Here is a 20335-nt window from a genome sequence, read left to right as displayed (position 1 = left end):
TAGGAATCATTTCCCTAAGATGCTGAGCTCTGCAGACTGGTCTGTGGCGGCCTGAGCCCTTCCCAGGAGGTTTCTTTTTGGCTTTGGATGCTCTGCCATTCAAAATATAAGCAGGTTCAAACACAGAGCAGGAGTCAGGTGAAAGGGCAACCTCATTTGGACTCAAATCAACCATCTCCCTGCACCAGCTAAACCCTTCTGCCCCAGGCTTGCCTTGCCTCTATAGGGACCCTGGGGACTCATTTCCAGTCTCCCCTAGATTTATTTCCAGCTGGAAACAAACAAAGAAAAAAGAGAACAGTTCCACACTTAAAAGTTAAATTTGCCTCCAGCTGGTTGAGTCCCTTAACTTGTCGCAAATCCCTACAACGCTCTATTAGTTACTTCTCTGGTAGCTATGACCCGACAGGATCCTCTTTTTCCAGTAGCTATGACCCGACAGGATGCCCTTTAAGACAGAAGGGAAGGTTATTCTGGCTCATGTTTGTAGTAGATACCATCCATACTGAAAGGAAGACACTGAGGCAAACAGCTCCATGGAGGTAGGATGCGCAGCTGGGAATCCCCACCTCCTCACATCTCAGAGGAACAGGAAGCAGAGAGCAGACCGGAAGTGGGCTATAAATTTGTTGCACAATGCTATTTCCAAGCCAAATAGCCACCACCATCGTCAGACCACCTGTGCTTGCTTGCCAAAGGTCATCACAGCTCTTTATTGACTGTCAACAAAGCATGATAAGGTGGGGAGGGTCACTGGTCCCTCATCTGAGTGTCCAGCCACTCCCCATCTCCAGCCATTTGTATTCAATTCTGCCCTAATTCCAAGTGGCCTTGGGGGGCTCCAGGAGGGGCTAGGGTACATAGGCTCAGGAAGACTACAGGAAGGGGCTTTGTTGGACAGCCATGGGGGAGCCATAGTCCATGCTGGGTACAGATCTTCCAGAGAGACCACAACAATCCAACCTCTGACCCCTCTCTCATCCATGATCTGTAAGCAAACCCAACAAACTCATTGGTTCCCCAGGATGAAGTTTGGTGTAATGGAACTTCAGTTTGTTATTGGGACCTTATGAGGCCGGGGGGGGGGGGGGAAGGAGGGGGAGAATGGGGTAGACACTGCTGAGTCCCCTCATGAGGGAGGAAAATTTTACAACAGACCCCTAAGCCCACCCCATCCCACCCTGACTCTCACCCCCCTGGGATTCACTTCCTCCATCAAGTCTCTACCTCCTAAAGGTCCGACAATCTTCAAAACAGCGCCATCAGCTGGGAGCCTTGTGTTAAAACATGGGAGCCTGTGGGGGACACTTCATATTCAAACCAAAACAAGCACCCAAAGTGAGACGTGGCTTCTGAGTTGCTAGGGACGGTGCTACAGTGGATACTGGGGAAAGACCCAGCTTTGGCTGGAATAACTCTGGGTGAGATTTCCCTGGACCTTCAAAATTCCAGGCAGGAAAAAAAAAAAGCAGGATTCCAGCTCCATGTTGAACACTAATTAGCTAGACAACTTGACTAACTCTGTTTCTGCCTCAGAGACTCAATTTCCACAATGGTGATACCTAACACTGGGCTGAAAGCCCTTTCTCAACTGTTACTGTGCCCAAGGCGAGGAACATGCACAGGACTAGCTGGAGGGACATCTGTTGGTGGGACATGAGATTTATTTTATTTTTACTTATATATACATGCATGTGTATGTATGGGATGCGTGCATGTGTTGTGTGAGTGCTCAAGGTGGCCAGAAGATGGCAGATGGCCTGACACTAGAGTTATAGGCAGATGTGGCTGCTGGGAACCGGCCTCTGGTCCTCTGCAAGAGCAGCGATCGCCCTTAATTGCAGAACTGTCTCTCCAGCCCTACAGAACCACTCTTAAATCAGACCTAACAGAGAAATAATAGGACCATCTTCGTGTTCAACAGTGCCTCCTGCACTTGGCTTTGGCACAAATAAAAGTCCAGGTCCAGCGTGCATGAGAAACTTTTTAAAATGCCGTTTAGGGATGGGAATATGGCTCGGCCTGTAAAGCGCTGACTGTGCGTGCATGAGGTCCCGCGTTGGATCCCCAGCACGCGTGTAAAGCCGAGCACAGCAGTGCGTGCCTGAAATCCTGTCACCGGACAGGCAGAAACAGAGGTTGCTGAGGGTCGCCAGGCGGCAAATGTAACAGAATCAACGGGCTCCAGGTTCAGTGAGAGATCCCCAGCTCAAAAGTAAGGCGGAGAAGACTTGGGAGTGACACCCAGCATCAACCTTTGGCTTACACACACACACACACACACACACACACACACACACACACACACACACACACACAGATCTAGTTTCTGGATGTGAGAGGAAGCACGTGCCGATTGCCTCTCAGAACCTGGCTAGTTTTGCTCAGCATGAAGTTCTACGTCCCACTCATTTCCTTTAAAAAAAAAAAAAGACATAATTTCATTTTTCTCTGTGGCTCGATAAAACTCCCTACGTGTGCACCCGTATCTTCTTTATCCATTCATCTACAGGTGGATATCTAGGCTGATTCCAGAATCTTGTTTCGATTTAGCAGCAACTGTGTCAACCAGCACCTCCAGAGCTCAGGGAGCCGCTGCAGAGGGGAGGGAGGTCTCAGAAAGAACGTAAAAGCTGGGGGAGGGAGGAGGTGTGAACTGCCCCAGAATGCTGTCCCGTGGGCGTGGCACGGCATCCGGTACTCTTGGACTCCCAGCAGCAGTAGTTAGGTGCGTTTACCTGAAGAGACTGTTTCTGTACCCGGACTCCGTCCTAGAGGAGGGACCGGCTCAGAAGGCTCCACCCATCCCTGAAGATGCTTGCTGGGGGAAGGAGCGTTGTAGCCTCGGGTGGGTGGCTTGTCCAGGCTCCTGTAAACAGCCCCTACTATGCTCTTGAGAGCAACACTAGCGAAACTCATTAGACCCCGAAACACGCAAACAAATACGTCCATAAAGGCACAAGACAGGAAGATGGCGACCCAAGAAAACATGAGATGAACCTGCCCACAAAGGAGCAGGCAGAGGAACTAGAGAGATGGCTCAAGTGGCTAAGAGCACGGGCTGCTCTTGCAGAGGACGTAAGTTCAATTCCCAGCACCCACGTGTCAGGTCACAATCATCTAGAACTCCTTTTCTGGCCTCTTGGGGGCACCAGGATTGCACATCGTGTATAGACACACATTTAAGCCAAAACACCCATTCGCATAAAACGAAACCTAAAAAGAAAAAAAAAACTTTTCAAGGAAGCAGATGGAGAGTGAGAGAGATTGCACAGTGCTGTCTCTTGACCTCCACACTTGCCCTCAGGCACATATATACGCGCGCGCGCACACACACACACACAGATGTGTATATACAAGTAACTAAACTTTTGTGCATTTAAGTATGTGGAAATTTTACTTCTTTAAAAAAGAAGATGCTTACAATAATGTTAGTAAAAGTTGGAAACAACTCAAAAAATTTTTTTTTCTGAGAAAGGGTTTCTCTCTGTAGCCTTGGCTATCCTGGGCCCGCTCTGTAGACCAGGATGGCCTCAAACTCACAGAGATCTCAAAACAAAAAACAAAACAAAAACAAACAAAATGAGGTGGATGGTTCCAGTGCTGGCCTCTGATACATAAATTTCTAGCCCCATAAACACCAGAGCCAGGCTATGCCAGGGCCCCGGGCATTGGGAAGGAAGGACTCTGCCTGACCGATCTATCTATCCATCCTCTGACACTGAGGGAAGCTAGACACAACTTGGCATCCTGGTGTCTGCCTATTTGTACCTGACTAAATTTTATCTGTATTTTCTTAGCCCCCAAACAGCTAGGAGTACCTGCCCCAGTTCCGAAGGTGTCAGAGCTAGGAGACAAAATGGCCTATAAACCAAATTCTCTCCCTGAGGCCATATCTTATGAGACTTCTCCCATCCCCCACCCAACCAAAGCAAATAGGAACCCAAGTCAGGACCCATGAGAATGGAGGACCACTTTGCCCAGAGCACCAGTCTCAGGGATTGTTAGGGAAGTAAAGTTCTCAAAACAGAGAGAAAGGAAACCAGTTGGCACAGGGCATGTCGGGGTGAGGACAGAAACCCCCATAGCCCCTACAGCCTAGATGGCTAGGGCTCCGTTCCTTACTTACCCTCTTCACAGTTGCTCCCGGTAAATCCAGGGCAACACCTCCACTCCAGCGCAGTCACCGTGCGGTAGGAAACCCGGTAGGTCGGTCTAATGAGGGTCCTGTAACTAACACAAAGACGAGGTCAGTGGGGTAGGCACTCCTGCCCGTCTACCTCAGACTGGCAGCTGAAGGCACTTGGCCTACTTAGAGTTGAGGAGGCCACCAGGTCAGTGGGCCTGTCACCTCCTTTTTGTACCCTCTGGCTCTGTGATCCTAGGACAAATCACCAGCCCTGGAAACCCAGGTAGAGATCAGAGACCTTTCCAAACTGTTACTCCATCTCTTAACTCCTCACTAGAGGATGCCAAGCAGGTGCTCTACCACTGGGACATGCCTTCCCCTCAGCATCTCACTGGGGGATTCTAGGCAGGTGTTCTGCTTCCGGGGCACCCCAGCACATTAATGGGGGATTATAGGCTGGTGTTCTCCCACTAAACACCCTCAGCCCTCTCTTTAAGACAGGGTCTTACTAAGTTGCCTAGCCTGGCTTCAAACATATTCTGTATCATCCCAGGTAGCCATGCAGTCTCCTGGCCTCTGCCTCTGAGTTGTCTGGATTGCTCACCCAGGCATGTACCACCAGACCCTGCTCATCCCTGCCTTTTCTAGCTTTCAAGATGCATCCAGCTGTGATTGAGAAATGTCACACTCCTACCTAGGTAAGATGTGAGTTGTACTGTGACAGGAATAGGATTCTAGGCAGGGGCTCTACCACTGAGCCACACCCCAGCCCCTCACTGGGGGATGTACCTTGTATGTATAAGACATGAATTCAGTCTGCAGAACCCACATTAAAAAGCCAGGTGTGGGAATGTGCACTCATGATTCCAGCACTTGAGAGGTAGAGACAGGAGAGTTCCTGGGACTTGCTGGCCAACCAGTCTAGCCAAATTGGTAAGCTCCAGACTGAATCTCAAAAAAAAAAAAAAAGTAAGCTCGAGAGGCTAGTGTAATGGGATGATAGGTAAATAGACATGTTCTGCCAAAGCTGATGACCTGAGCTTGATTCCTCTCAGACTCACATGGTGGGAGGAGAAAGCCAACTCCCAAAGCCTCTGACCCTACATGTGCACTGTGCATGTATGGGTGTGTGTGTGCACACACATACACACACAGAGAGAGAGAGAGAGAGAGAGAGAGAGAGAGACAGACAGACAGACAGACACACAGACAGACACACAGACAGACACACAGACAGACAGAGAGGTTATAAAAAAATGAAAGCAAGGCCAGTGTTGCGGTGCACACCTCCTGTGATCTCAGCACTTGAGGAGGCTGAGACTGGAGGATCTCATGTTCAATATTGGGACCCTGCCTCAGAAACAAACACAAAAAACCAACAGCAACAGCAACAAAAACCTGTGTGGTCAAACACCACAAGTCCAGCCTCCCGTGTGTACTCTGGCTTTCTGCCGGGACATGCCTGCCCCAATCCCCCTTCCATAGAAGACTGCATGACTTCACAAGCATTTAAATCCCCTGGCATGGGGGGGAGGAGGGGGCGAGTGACTTAATGGGCAAATGGAGAGATGAGGAACTAATTAGTAGCAGCATCTAGAGCTACCCTGTTGACAGGGAAACTCACAAATCACAGCCATTTCTAAAATTGGATTTCAGAAACAGGGCTCCGCGTGTGAGAATTCTTGAGCGTCCCCCTCCAAGTTGGGTCTCAGAAGCATTCCACAAGCCTAGAGGATCTCCATTGTTCAGCTACCTGCCTCTCCGGTCTTCTTGGGGTGGGGCAGCCCCCCCCAACACTGTGTCACACACCACTCCTCCGGGTCGGCATCCTCTCCAGCCAGCTGGAGACATGGCTTGGCAGGTAATGCGCTTGGTCTTCAAGCGTGAGGACCTGAGTTCAGATCCCCAGCCCTCTTGTAAAAATGCCAGGTGTGATAGCTCTAATCTGTAATCCCAGCATGGGGGAGGTGGAGCTGGGAGGACCCCTGAGGTCCACTGGGCCAGCCAGTCTAGCCAGTGAGAGACCCTGTCTCAAAATAGGTAGCTGGAGAGACGGCTCAGCGGTCAAGAGCACTTGTTGCAGAGGGACCAGGTTCAGTTCCCAGCAGCCTGCTCACAACTATCTGTAACTCTGGTTCCGGGTGGTCAGACTCTCTCTTCTGCACTATGAGGCGACACAAGGCACACATATATACATATAGCAAAGCACTCATAACACACAAAATAAGATAAGCAAATATTTTAAAATTGTTCCAAGGGGCTGGAGAGATGCCTCAATGGTTAAAAGTATGCTCTGCTCTTCCAGACGACCTGAGTCTGACTCCCAGCACCCACATGGGGCAGCTCACAACTGCCAGTAACTCCAGCTCTGGGAATTCAATGCCTCTGGCTTACATAAACACTTGCGTGCATGTGTACATCCTCACACTCAAACAGACACAGCATATGTTTAATTAAACATGAATTTTTTAAAAAATCTTTAAATTTTTAAAAAGTGGATAGCATCCAAGTACACTTGCACATGCACCCAAAAATAATTACAATACAGAACATTTTAATTATTATTATTATTATTATTATTATTATTATTATTATTATTATTATTATTATTATTATTATTAATGTGGAGAGGGCTGTGCACATGCCACAGCACAAATGTAGAAATCACGGGACAGTTTTCAAGGGTTGGGTCTCTCCTTCCACTGTGTTGGTCCCAGGAATCAAACTAGGTTTTTAGGCTTAGCAGCTAGCACCCTTTGAGCCATCTCACTGGCCTTAATACAGTAAATTGAGATTTCAATAATAGCCAGTGGAATACTGTGCCATGTGGTTTATATATGCTCATGTAGAGCAAGCCAAGAGGTAGAAGCCATGATCGTTCCAAGCTTACACAAGAGGAAACAGAGTCGGGAAGATGTTAGGAAGCCTTCAGAGAGTCCGTGGCCCTTTGAACTGAGCCGGAGAAATCGCTCCAAGGCCCAGGGATTCTGCTCAGGCCATCTGGTGCCAGGGAGCACTTTCCGGCCTACAAGCTGCGGGAGGCTGCTGCTTTCAGTCCCCTAGGCGGCATGGGGGAAGGGCCTGCCACTCCCGTACAGCTCCCCACTGGTCCCTGCTGGCTGGTTGCATTCAGACTCCAGAATGCTTCTAGCGGATGCTAACGGCAGGCACAGGCTCCACCAGTGGGTGGCGCTGTTTCACCAGCCTGGCCGGCCACGGCTCAGCGTGACGGACAACTTCCTCCCAGATATCCAGAAGGCTTCCGTGAGAGTTTGTGAGCCACCACCTGTGTAAGACGGAACCTGGGGGCGCTGCATCCTCTGTTGAACCTCCTGCCCCTGGTCTTGCATACGAAGGTTCCCCACCCTATATAGACCGTTCTTAACCATTTCCAAAGAGCCTTCTCAATGAAACTCATACGTTCCCTGGGCAGAATTGACAAGCACTCTCCTCTTCCTCTCCTTGTAAGAGAGCTTGATTATAAGTTATTCATATGCTACAAAGGGAGTCCAGGACAGCCAAGGCTACACAGAGAGACCCTGTCTCAAATAAAAATAAATAAATAAGTTATTCATATGCTCAGAAAAAAACAAAACAAAACAAAACAAAAAAAACCAAAACAACCCTGCCTCAACCTGCCTTGTGCAGGCAGAGGGAATATTAGTGAGAACAAGAAGCCAGGCGTGGGTGTTTACGTCTTATCCTCAGCACTCAGGAGGCAGAAGCCAATAGATCTCTGAGCGTTTAAGGCCAGTTTGGTCCATGTTGGAAGTTATAGGTCAACCAGGGCTGCGTAGTAAGCCCCTGGCTGTCCTCATGGCGAAACGCCTTTACCAAGAGGAGGGTGGGGGAGGAAAGGGTTTATCCGACTTAAAATTCTATATCATAGCCCATTATTGAAGGAAGTCAGGACAGGAAGTCAAGCAGGGCAGGAACCTGGAGGCAGGAGCTGATGCAGAGGCCATGGATGGGTGCTGCTTACTGGCTTGCTCAGCCTACTTTCCTATCAAACCCAGGACCACCAGCTCAGGGATGGCACCACCCACAATGAGCTGGGCCCTCCCCCTCGTCAATCACTATTTAAGAAAATGCCTTACATCTGCTTCTTATGGAAGCATTTTCTTTAATTGAGGTGCCCTCCTCTTAGACGACTTTCGCTTGTATCAAGTTGACATGAAACTATTCCGCACACTGGACAAAAGACAAAAATAACAAACAAGGCAGAGGAGCAAGAGGCCAACACCAGGTGGGCGCAGTGAGGGAAAAACGCTGACTCGGCCCCAGTGTCCTTTGTCTTCTTATTCTGTTTGTTTGGTGTGTGTGTGTGTGTGTGTGTGTGTGTGTGTGTGTGTGTGTGTGTGTTGGTGTGTGCCTACCGCAGTGTGTGTGTAAGGCACAAGACAACTTGTGGGAGTCAGCCGTCTCCTGGCGCCATGTGGGTCCCAGAGATCAAACCCAGGTCGTCAAGCTTGGTGGCAAGTGTCTTTCCCCGTGAACAGACTTGCCTCATGGCATGCTTTCAAGAGAGACCTCCATCCACCTGAGACCAGACAGGAAGGGCAAGAGAGGCTTCTAACTGAGAAGCAGGGACCCAGCACCTCACCTGATGGAGAGAAGCAGGGATACCCAGAGGAGAAAGAGGTCATGCTCAAAGTGCCATAGGTTTGACATACTGAAGCCCCCCCATGGGGCCGGTGACTGTGGTCGTGGCTGCTGAGCAATGTGTCAATGCTCTTTGCTGGAGTCTTGGGAGATGGCTACGTGAGTAAGAGTGTGTGCTGTGCAAGCATGAAGACCTGAGTTCAAATCCCAAGCATCCAAGTATAAAGCCTAGGCCTGGCTACAACTCTCGGCACTGTGGTAAGTTGAGGCAGGGGGACTGCTGGAGGCCTGATGGCTGCCAGCCTAGCTCAGGGGCAGCTAGAGACCCTGCCTTGAGGGAACACGGAAGGAAGTAATAAACAGGACCGGCACATCCTTCCTCTGACCTCCACACTGGACCTGGGCCCTGAGCAGTCAGAGAGGCCTTGCCGTCTGCAGGGCCCCAACCCTGCAGAGACCCTCTGCTGTAGTTACTATTGATTGTCAGTTTTACAGGGTCTACAGTCAGCATGGAGACGAACTTCTGGGTGTGTCTATTGGAGTTTCTGGAGATTAATGGAAGTGGAAAGAATGAATGCATCAGCCGGGCGATGGTGGCGCACGCCTTTACTCCCAGTGCTCGGGAGGCAGAGGCAGGCGAATCTCTGTGGGTTCGAGGCCAGCCTGGTCTACAAAGCGAGTCCAGGACAGTCATGGCTACACAGAGAAACCCTGTCTTGAAAAACCAATAAATAAATAAATAATCATATATATGTGTGTGTATATATACATACATATACATATATATACATACGTGTGTGTGTGTGTGTGTGTGTGTGTGTGTGTGTGTGTGTGTAAACGAATGCACCATCCCATTGGCTGGGGCCTAAGACTGAATAAAAAGGAGAAATCAAAGCGAACACCAGCGTTCATCTCTCTCTGCTTCCTGACTGTGGTTGCAATGTGAGCAGCCGCCTCAGGCACCTGCTGCCATGTCGCCACCCATGATGGGCCTGTTCTCTAACTACGGGCCAAAAATCAGCCTTCCTCCCTGAAGCTGCTTTTGTGGAGTGTTTTTTCACAGACAGGAGGAAAGTTACTAATTGTGCTGTTTAGTTTTATGTCAACTTGGCACAAGCTAGAGTCATTTTGGAAGAGGGGACCTCGATTGAGAAAATGTTCCTACTAGGTTAGCCTTTAGGTAGGCCTGCGGTGCATTTTCTTTTTTTTTTTTTTTTTTTAAAGATTTATTTATTATTATGTATACAGAGCTCTGCCTACATGTACACCTGTGGGCCAGAGGAGGGTATTAGATCACATTATAGATGGTTGTGAGCCACCATGTGGTTGCTGGGAATTGAACTCATGACCTCTGGAAGAGCAGTCAGTGCTCTTAACCGCTGAGCCATCTCCCCAGCCCCCTGCGGTGCATTTTCTTGATTGGTGATTGATGGGCAGGTGGTACCTCTGGGCTGGTGGTCCTGGGTGCCGTAAGAAAGCAGGCTGAGCAAGCCATGTGAGCCAGCCAGGAAAGAAGACTCTCCCATGGCCTCTATGTCAGTTCCTGCCTTGACTTCTGTGGACGACGTACTGCAAGACATAAGGTGAGATCAACTCTCTTTCTTCCCCAAGTTGACTTTTTTTTTTTCCGAGACAGGGTTTCACTGTGTAGCCTTGGCTGTCATGGACTCACTTTGTAGACCAGGCTGGCCTCGAACTCACAGAGATCCGCCAACCTCTACCTCCCGAGTGCTGGGATTAAAGGCGTGCGCCACCACGCCTGGCCCATATGGTGTTTTCTTGCAGAAGATTAACCCCAACTAAGATACTAACATGGTCTTCAAGGACGCACAGGTCCTTCAAAGAAATGGTCAAAATCACAAGAATGCGGCATGAAGGGAACCCTGTGTGGCCACCGGGTGACTGTACTGCAAGGCTGCAGATATGCCCGAGGTGTCTCCCAAAGCAGGTTGCATTAAAAGAGATCAGAAGGGCTGGAGAGATGGCTCAGCTGGTAAAGGTGCTTGCTGCCAGGCCTGGCCACGTGAGTTCCATCCCCAGGACCTGCACGGTGGCAGGAGAGACCGGACTCCTGAAAGTTGTCCTCTGACCTCCACATGTGTGTCATGGAACACCCACATGTGCACACTAAACAAATAGATACATTTTTTAAAGAGAGAGAGAGATTTGAAGAAGGTATTTCCATCAGCGACGAGATACCCAATCATTGGAAATTGATGACCAAAGGTCATAACCCCCTGGCCTTTGAAGGCAACCTCCTTATTGTAACATGAGGTCTACTTAATGGGATCCTGGGCACTATCGAAATCCAAGAGCCACTGGCTCAGCCCTAATTTCTCATCCAAAAGAGCCTGGCATCTCTCTCTCACAGGGCACATCAATCTTCCAGGCTCCCCTGCTTGCCCGGTCCTCCGCTTCCTCACCAGACACCACGATGAAGAGGAATAGGCTGAGAAAGAACAAGACAGGCCAGAGACTCAACTGAGAAACAGAGAGACACTACTCAGAGAGCAGGAAGGAGATCATTTATTTCCTGACTAACAGCAGAGGACCAGCAAGGAGGGAGAGGAGGTCCCCCTGCATCACTGAGGCCAGAGGAGTTGTCTCTGCCCTCTGGCACTCCCCAGTGTCTGACGGAAGAGGCAGCCAACTTAGGCAAGAGGCTTGTGAGTTTGACATAGGGCTACCTAGTGAGAACCTGTCTCAAAAACAGCAATAAAATCAGATAGAGGCTGGAGAGAGAGCTCAGTGGATAATGAAATGATTAGGATCAGAGCCTGATCCCCGGTACCCATGTGAAAATGCCAGCCATGGGCCCGCAAGGTGGCTCGGGGAGTGAAGGGTTTGCCACACAAACATGGAGACCTGCGTTCAATTCCTGGAGCCCATGCAAATGTGGAAGGAAAGAACTGGCTCCATAAAGTTGTCTACACACACACACACACACACACACACACACACACACACACACACACACACCATAATCATAATCATAATACAATTTGAATGTGGAGACAGGTGCCTCCCTGAGACTTGCTGGCCTAGCCAAATTGGCAAGTTCCAAGCCACATGAGAGACCATGTCTCAAAAAGCAAGACAGAAACACTAATACCACCGGAGGTAGACCTATGGTCTCTGCATGCATACGCACGTGTGCCTGCACTCGTATTCTCAAACACACACACACACACACACACACACACACACACACACACACACACACCAAGAAAACCAGGGAAGAGACAGCAGACGCAACAGACATCTTCTGCCATTGTAGCTCAGGTCCACAGAGGTGGGGGGGGGGCATCAACTAGACCAGTGGGGCCCAATAAAGGATGCCCCTCTCTGGGTTTTCACCTCACAGTCAGGGTGAGGAAGAGGAGGAGAAGGAAGAAGAAGGGAAGAAGAAAGAGGGGGAAGGATAAGGGGGGGAGGAAGAGGAGGAGGGACAGACAGGAAGGGAAGCCCACATCTTAAAGTATTTAAATCAGAACTCCATTTAGCCTGGCAGGCCTCTGCCCCCTGAGCAGCAGGCAACCCCACCAGAGCGGGAGGCCAGCCAGCAGGGGATCGTCTGGCAGAGGGGGAGTGAGGAGGTGGAGGATGCCCTGGAGAGTGCCTCCAAAGCCCTTCAGTCAGCACATCTGGGAAAGGTTGGCTGGAATGCCATCAAAGACCTCAGAGGAGCTGAGGAGTCCGCCAAGGACAGAGGAGGCCTGGGGGGAGCAAAGCTACCCACCCATCAGCTCCCAAATGACTCCTTCCTCTGAGTCTGGCAGACTCGCCCCCACCCCCGCAACCCAGCCCCCCACTGCCCATAGTAGACTGAGGAATGTGGGGGTACCCAAGGGTAGCACTGCCCCCCCCCCCCGTGACACTCACTGTAAGGAACAAGACCCAAGCCAAGCCTATTCTCCACTGCAGAGCAAGAAAGGGAATAGGGGTCATTCCCGTGTCCCAACTGGGAAACTGAGGCACCGAGCAAGCAAGCCCAGAGGGTCCTTTCTGCCTCCAGGTCCTTTCTTAATGCTGTGGCAAACCACCTGACCCACAAAGCAGGAAGGGTTGGTCTGAGTTTATGGTTCAAGGGATCCACCCATCAGGAGCCAAGGGCAGCTGGGCAGGTTGCGTTTGCTGTCAGGAGCAGAGAGAGAGGAACGCTGGTGCTCAGCTCCCCTGTTCCTTCTTATTTTATTTAAATTTTACTTAATTTTATTGCAGTCATCTCTCTCTCTGTCTCTCTCCTCTCGTGTGTGTGTGTGTGTGTGTGTGTGTGTGTGTGTTCTTTTCCTTCTTTTTTTTTTTTTTTCTTTTTTTTTTGAGACGGGAATGTGCTATGTAGCAGAGGATAGCCTTGAACTTCTGATCCTGCTTCCACCTCTGAATACTGGGATTCTATGGATGTTCCGCCATGCCTAGTTTATCCATGCCTGCTAGGTGAGCACTCTACCAACTGAGCCACCATCCCCAGCCTCTTCCTGTCTAAGGCAGAGGCAGGCTCCAATGTTGAAGCGATGTTTCTGCTATGGTGAAAGCCATTGGAGGACCAAGAGAAGCAATTCGCTAGTGATCCCAAGCTCAACAAAGTGTCTCCTGTATCCCGTTTCCCCCCAGCACAGTTCTATGCCAACACAAATCGAGGCATCCAGGAATGCTTCAAAGGATGGGGAGAACCGAAGTTGGGCCCCACACAGCTTCAGAAAAATGGGGAGAAGAAACAGGCAAGAAATATGGAAACCCGAACGTTTCTATGTAAATGCTGTGGTTGGAATGTGGCCAAACACACAGAGCAACTGGGATTTTAAGTGAAAGAATAGGCCCGAGTCAGCTCGGAGTGGGGTGGGGGTCTTGCTAGCATTTGCTTCCCTAACCTCAGAGAGAGGAATGCAGGCACACAGCATGCCCAGGCCTGAACCGCACCAGGAGCTGCCTCGCGCCTGGAGTTGGCTCCTAAACCCGTCGCCACTCATCAAAAGCCTCCCGTCTCAGAGTGGATAGAAAGTCAGGTTCCTGCGGAACTTCAATCATGGAACCTCCAGCAAGGCCTTAAGGCAGCCTTCTGTCTCCTCTGTTTTAAAGTTGGGAAACTGTGGCTTGCAGAACTAATCCTAGCCAAGGAAACATCAGGGGAAACCTCTAAGAAGGCTGAGTTGTGAGAAGGTGAGGCTGGCTGTGAGGAGGATGGCTGGGAGTGGGCGTGCCCAAGGGGGGTGGGGCTATGGGTGGGTGTGGCTTTGGAACGGGCGTGGTCGCAAGTGGGTGTGGCTGTGAGAGCGCAGAGCCGCTAGAGGGCGTGGCTGTTGAAGGTGGTGGATTGGGGTAGTGCATGCCTGTGGGGGAGTGTGGCTGTGGGAGAGTGTGGTTGTGCAAGGGTGTGGCTGTGAGAGGACCTCAAGGGGGTGTTGTCACAGGGTATGTCCCTGAGTGGGCATGGTTGTTAAGGGGCAGCTCTAAACGTTGGATTTCCAAGCTTGTTTACTTTTTTTTACTTATTTACTTACTTACTTTTATTTACTTTCCTTGTTAACACCACCATCCCTCTCCATCTCCCCTGTCCCCTCTCCACGCATCTATAATAATCCTGAACAAGTGACATTGTATCAGGCAGGAGCATGTCCCTCTCATGGTGGCATGTGCACCTGACTCTCTGCTCCTAGAAACTGTCCTCAACTCTCCTTCCCAAGCATCAAGCCAGGCAACCCCAGAACTGTACTTGGGTCACATCATGCAGGGGAACAGAAAGGCAAAGCAGAGCAGGGCACCCTCGGTGCCTTTACCTCACGAGGTTGGCACAGGGCCCAGGCCACCGGCAGCTCTGGTAGACTCGCTGGACCACCGTCTCAGAGCCATTCTGCACCTGGCAGGACACTGTTCTTGTCACCGTGTGATGGCACCAGTGCCTGTGGGGACAGCAACAGTCGCGTTAACCTTGAGTATATTCCCAGATGAACCAACGGCAGTTTAGAAGATCAAGCTGCAGGGAAAGGGAGCACTGTCAAGGTAATATACCAAACAAAAGCAAGTTTAGGAAGGAAGGGTTGAATTGAGCTCACAGTCTAAAGGATCACAGTCCATCATGGCCAATAAATCATGGCAGCGGGAGCGCAAGGTGGCTGGTCACATTGCAACCACAGTCAGGAAGCAGAGAGAGAGATGGATGCTGGCACTCAGCTCACTGTCTCCTTTTTATTCAGTCCAGGACCCCAGCCTAGGGAATGGCGCCACCCAATTGGTCTTCCCACTTCAATTAACCCCATATGTCTCCTAGGCGAATCTAGATTTCTGTCAAATTGACAATCAATATTAACCGTCATAGTCAGGCCTGGACCAGATCTGCCTGATGTGGGACTCTTTCTAGAATAAGCACTCTGACACTGAGAGGGGAGATGTCTCTGGTGCGTAGGAAGCACAGCTCAGAGTAAGCATGGGAGAAACCAGAGCTGTCAATCATGCGGGCCTGTGTTCTTCAGACTCTCAGAGATTAGAGCCCATCCTTTGAAAGAGGTTTTTATGCATTTTGCATTGACCACCAATAGAATCTGTCCTTTCTCTTATTTCCAGCCCTTTCTCTCTAGACCCTAACCCTGAGCTCTATTTATCTGCCAATAGAACTCATTATTCTTGTAAAAGTCACAGAGCTTTGCTGCATTGCCGAGGAGTTTCCATATAGCTAGCTATTCCTCAAGCTTTGCTGTGATAATTATTGCATGGTAATCTTTTCCCAGAGTTTCACTGTGCTTAAATGTGTAAGAAAGAGCCGGTCGTGGTGGCTCACACCTTTAATCCCAGCACTTGAGAGGCAGAGGCAGGCGGATCTCTGTGGGTTCGAGGCCAGCCTGGTGTACAAAGTGAGTCTAGAACAGCCAAGGCTACACAGAGAAATCTGTCTCGGGAAAAAAAAAAGTGTAAGAAGAATAAAGCATGAGATCAAACTATGGACGTTTTGACCCAGCACCTGTAGACACGGCACTGACCTGAGTTTCATTTTTCACCTTGTGTGCACTGTCTCCCCACCAGCTTGTGAGGCTTATGGGGTCCCCAACACTGGTAATCCAAAGCCAGGATGGCAGCTCCTGAAAGTCTTTGATCCTGAGGCCAGTTTATATTCTCATCTGAATATATAAGACCGACTCTGACATGGGCGGGGGAGGGGCACCAGCCAATGATCTTGGGTGAGGGACTGAATCATGAAAAGGAGGAAGCAAGCTGATTGCCAGCTTCTGCCTCTCACTGCTTTGTGGCTTATGAAGGCGGTGTGAGCAGCTGCCTCAAGGCCCTGCCCACATTCTCACCTGAACAAACCAAGTCTAGAAACATCACCATCACCACCACCACCACCACCACCACCACCACCACCACCACCACCACACCCCACCTTCACCACCACCACCACCACCACACCACACCCCACCACCACCACCACCACCCCGCCACAGACATGCCCATAGTTTTGTTTCCATGGTGACTCTAGAGTCTGTTGCATTCACAGTATGAACTATCAGCACCTGAGGGGAAGGGAAAGCCCTTCAGGCTCTAAGACCTGGTGTTGCCTCCATCACTGACCTGTGAATTCCATGAAGAAGACTCAATACCACCTCGTCACAGAAAGATGGCAGAGAAGGGCATGGTTACAATACCAGAACACAGGGGAAGGGGTCCAAACACCTGATGAACACAAAGAGCTATGGGAACAGAGCAGGGTCGATTCGAGAAAAGGTTACCAGCTAAGCACTGCAGTTATGTAGACCATCGAGGGACAGCATTAACACAGAAAGGTAAATGTAGGCCAGAGCAAGGGTGAAAGAGACAAAGGCATGTCTGAAATCTCTGTAAATTATAAATGTCCAGGAGAGCTGGGCTTAAGGACACAGGTCTGTTGTATCAGCTCCTCTGGAGACTGAGGCCATGACTCTGTGGTAGGGCACCTGCCTAGTCTCCTCAGTCAGGGACTGGGGTGTGACTCAGTGGTAAAGCTCCTGTTAGAATTCCTCAGTGAGAGTTGGAAAATGTCAGTGGTAGAGCACCTGCCGAGAATGCCCCAGTGAGGGGCTGGGGTGTGGCTCAGTGGTAGAGCATCTGCCTAGAATCCCCCAGTGAGGAGCTGGGGTGTGGCTCAGTGGTCAAGCACCTGCCTAGAATCCCCCAGTGAGGGGCTGGGGTGTGGGTCAGTGGTAGAGCCCCTGCCTAGAATCCTCCAGTGAGGGGCTGGGGTGTGGCTCAGTGGTAGAGCACCTGCCTAGAATCTCCCAGTGAGGGGCTGGGGTGTGGCTCAGTGGTAGAGCACCTGCCTAGAATCCCCCATTGAGGGGCTGGGGTGTGGCTCAGTGGTAGAGCCTCTGCCTAGAATCCCCCAGTGGGGGGCTGCGGTGTGGCTCAGTGGTAGAGCACCTGCCTAGAATCCCCCAGTGAGGGGCTAGGGTGTGGCTCAATGGTAGAGCACCTGCCTAGAATCCCCCAGTGAGGGACTGAGGTGTGGCTCAGTGGTAGAGCCCCTGCCTAGAATCCCCCAGTGAGGGGCTGGGGTGTGGCTCAGTGGTCAAGCACTTGCCTAGAATCCCCCAGTGAGGGGCTGGGTGTGTGGCTCAGTGGTATTGTGCCTTCCTAGAATCCCCCAGGAAGGGGACAAGAAAGTGACTCCGCAGAACAATAACTGGCTACAGGAGGTAAGAGAAAAGGAGACCTAGGCAGAGACAGCAGAGGTGGAGGAGGTAGACAGAACAAACAATATGGAGATTGGGCTGTGGTACCTAGCAGGAACATGCTCCCACCCCACCCCCTCCAACTACCACCGTATCCTAGAAATTTGGAAGCTAAAAATAAGTTCCTGGCCACATGAGAAAACGAGAAGCAGTGGGCTAGACATTTTGAGGCGTCCGGGAGAGACAGAAAGCAGATGGGAGTAATTTGGGGGAGGAAAGCAAAGCCGGAAATATGCAGCAAACAGGACCAGCACTAATGGTGAGGGCAGCTTAGGAGCAACACATGTGGCCAATATGAAAGGGGAACCACCCCAGGTGACTGTCAGAGGGTAAGGCAGAGGACCACAGCAGAAGTGGGAAAGGGTAGCGGTAAGAACCCAGTCTCTATCCCTGCTGGTATCAAGAATCAGGCACTGCCTGGCCGTGGTGGCGCATGCCTTTAATCCCAACACTTGGGAAGCAGAGGGAAGCGGATCTCTGTGAGTTCAAGGCCAGCCTAGTCTACAGAGCAAGTTCCAGGACAGCTGAGGCCATACAGAGAAACCCTGTCTTAAAAACACTGGGGGGAAAAAATCAGGCATTGTAGTTAAGAATGGTAGTACATACCTACAGTCTTAGAACTTAGGAGGCTGGGACAGGAGGATTGCCAAGTTTGAAGCCATCTTGGGTTACACAGTGATTTCAAGGCCAGCTTGGGCCATCTATATAGCGCTATAGACTCATAAACTGGTGACCGTCAGTGTACACTCAAGGTCAGATAACTGAATTCTTTTGCATACTTTTTCCCTACTTTTTTTTTTTTTTTTGCCAATATCACAAATGCACCAAAAGCCAAGGTATCAATAAACAGAAACGAACTCCTAGAAAAACAACAACAACAAACAAGCACACAAGCAAATGCCTGGACTGAAGTTATTTGGAAATAAAAATAAAATAAAACAAAACAAAAGTACCAACTCAACAGGCAGTAAGTCACAATAAAAAAAAAATCAAACAGATAAATGAAGAGAACTTTTTTTTTTTCTGAGACAGGGTCTCGTGTAGCCCAGGCTGGCCCCAGCCTCACTATATATCTGAGAATAGCCTGTAACTTTTGATCCTTCTGCCTCCCTAGTGCTGGGATTATAAACTTATGCCACCACGTGGAGCATCGGGGCCTTTGGGATGCTAGGCAAGTATTCTACCAACGGAGCTCCATCCCCCAGCATGGCGACAACTTCTAATAACTTAGTATCCTCAAAGAGATAAAGTAATGTACCACCTGTAACATTACGGGGTGAGAATTTTTTATCTCTTTAGGTATGAAGTGAGCCAGGCGCAGAGGCACAGACGTGGATTCTAGGCACCGGGGAAACAGAGGCAGGAGGATCAAAACCTCCAGGCCAGCCAGGGCTAGCTTCTCAGTGAGTCCTTCCCCCCACCAAAAAAAAAAAAAATATATATATATATATATATAACAGGGGCATGAGGGTGCTTGCTGCTTGCCCAAAGGGCCCTAGTTAGGTTCCCGGCACCTACACCAGGGAACTCACAATTGTCTGCAACTCAAGCTCCAGAGAACCTGACATCCTCTTCTGGCTGCCGCCACACGCACGTGACGCACACACAGACATAGACACGCATGAACAAAAGTAACGCAGTGGAAAGCAAAGGAAATGAAATGTAAGACTTCAGGATGAGCGTCTAAACAAAGCAAAGGCAGCCAGGAGTGTTCTGATGAGCTGGAAGCCTAAACTGTGGACTTTCCCATGAGGCCTTGCAAAAGCATCACAGAGAGGGAAGCTGGGAGGAGAGAGGCACCAGAGCCAGAAGCTGAGCAAGTACCAATATGTACAATAGCTCCAGAAGGGAAGACCAGAGAGGACAAAGAGAAACATGTAGTTGAAAAAAAAAATCATGCCTGGTATGGTGACACATGTCTTTAATTCCAGCACTTGGGAGGCAGAGGCAGCTAGATCCCTAAGTTTGACTCCAGCCTGGTCTACAGAGTAAGTTTTAGGACAGTCAAGGATACACAAAGAAACCCTGTCTTGAAGCTCCCAAGAAAGAAAGAAAAGAAAAGCAAACGAAAAAAAGAAAAGAAAATTCACCAGAAGAAACATATGACTTCCTAATTTGAAAGGCTCCACTAAGTGATGTTAAGTGTAATTTTAGAATATTTCAGGTGAAAAGAAAACATTAAATTCCATGGGAAGGAAAAAAACAAAAACAAAAAAAAACAAAAAATCCAGCTGAAACTCCAGTTCCAGAGGATCTAGCGCCCCCTTCTGGCCTCCAAGGGCACCTTCACTCATGTGCACAAACACAAAGACACATGAGTACATGTAATTCAAAATTTAAGACAAATAAAAGCATTTAAAAATTAAGCAAATACCAGGTATTAATTTTTTCTTTTTTTCAGGTATTATTTTATATGTTAAAATTTCAAAATCCTGGCAGTCGTGCTATTTGGAAAGCTTGTGGACACTTCAGGATGAAGGACCTAGCTAGAGGAAATAGGTCACCAAGGATGGGGCATGGGAATCACTATCACTGCTCACTTCCTGTTGGTCTCTTCTTCCTGGTTGGCCATGATATGAAAGGAACTTCTCTGCCATGTGTCCCCACAGCAGAGGATTGAATCATCTAAACTCACTAGGCAAAATGATTCTCTGTCTCCTTGAAGCTTAGGCCCATTTTATGGCACACCTGTAGAGGTCAGACAGCAATTTTATGTGCGTCCTGGGGATTGAACTCAGGTCTCTAGGCTTGTGTGACAAGCTCCTTTTCCTGTTGAGCCATCTCATCAGCCCCTTTCCTTTCACCGTAATATAGCATGGCTTGTAAATCACCACACTGTATCTGTTACCAAAAGGACACTGAGATGTGAATTTTTTTTTTTTCCTAAATGACCCACTGCCAATCT

The 20335-nt window shown here is 49.6% G+C and overlaps 1 protein-coding gene across 2 annotated transcripts in view; it reads right to left on the bottom strand.

Moving 5' to 3' along the window:
* The window catches only part of COL26A1 (collagen type XXVI alpha 1 chain), a 132669-nt gene that overhangs the window by 85089 nt on the left and 27245 nt on the right, over positions 1-20335 (bottom strand). Inside the window, exons 2-3 of one of the 2 annotated variants that reach the window (XM_084763619.1) lie at positions 14509-14631; positions 4130-4233 (exon numbers count right to left, since the gene is read on the bottom strand). In XM_084763619.1, coding sequence (XP_084619745.1) covers positions 4130-4233; positions 14509-14631 — 227 coding nt within the window. The remainder of the gene's footprint in view (positions 1-4129; positions 4234-14508; positions 14632-20335) is intronic. The other variant, XM_084763620.1, reaches the window with a different exon arrangement.

This window comes from Acomys minous, assembly GCF_964271855.1.
Source record: "Acomys minous genome assembly, chromosome: 16".
Lineage (NCBI taxonomy): Eukaryota > Metazoa > Chordata > Mammalia > Rodentia > Muridae > Acomys > Acomys minous.
The sequence above is the reverse complement of the archived record's forward strand: the minus strand, read 5'-3'. Positions and strand labels throughout refer to the sequence as shown.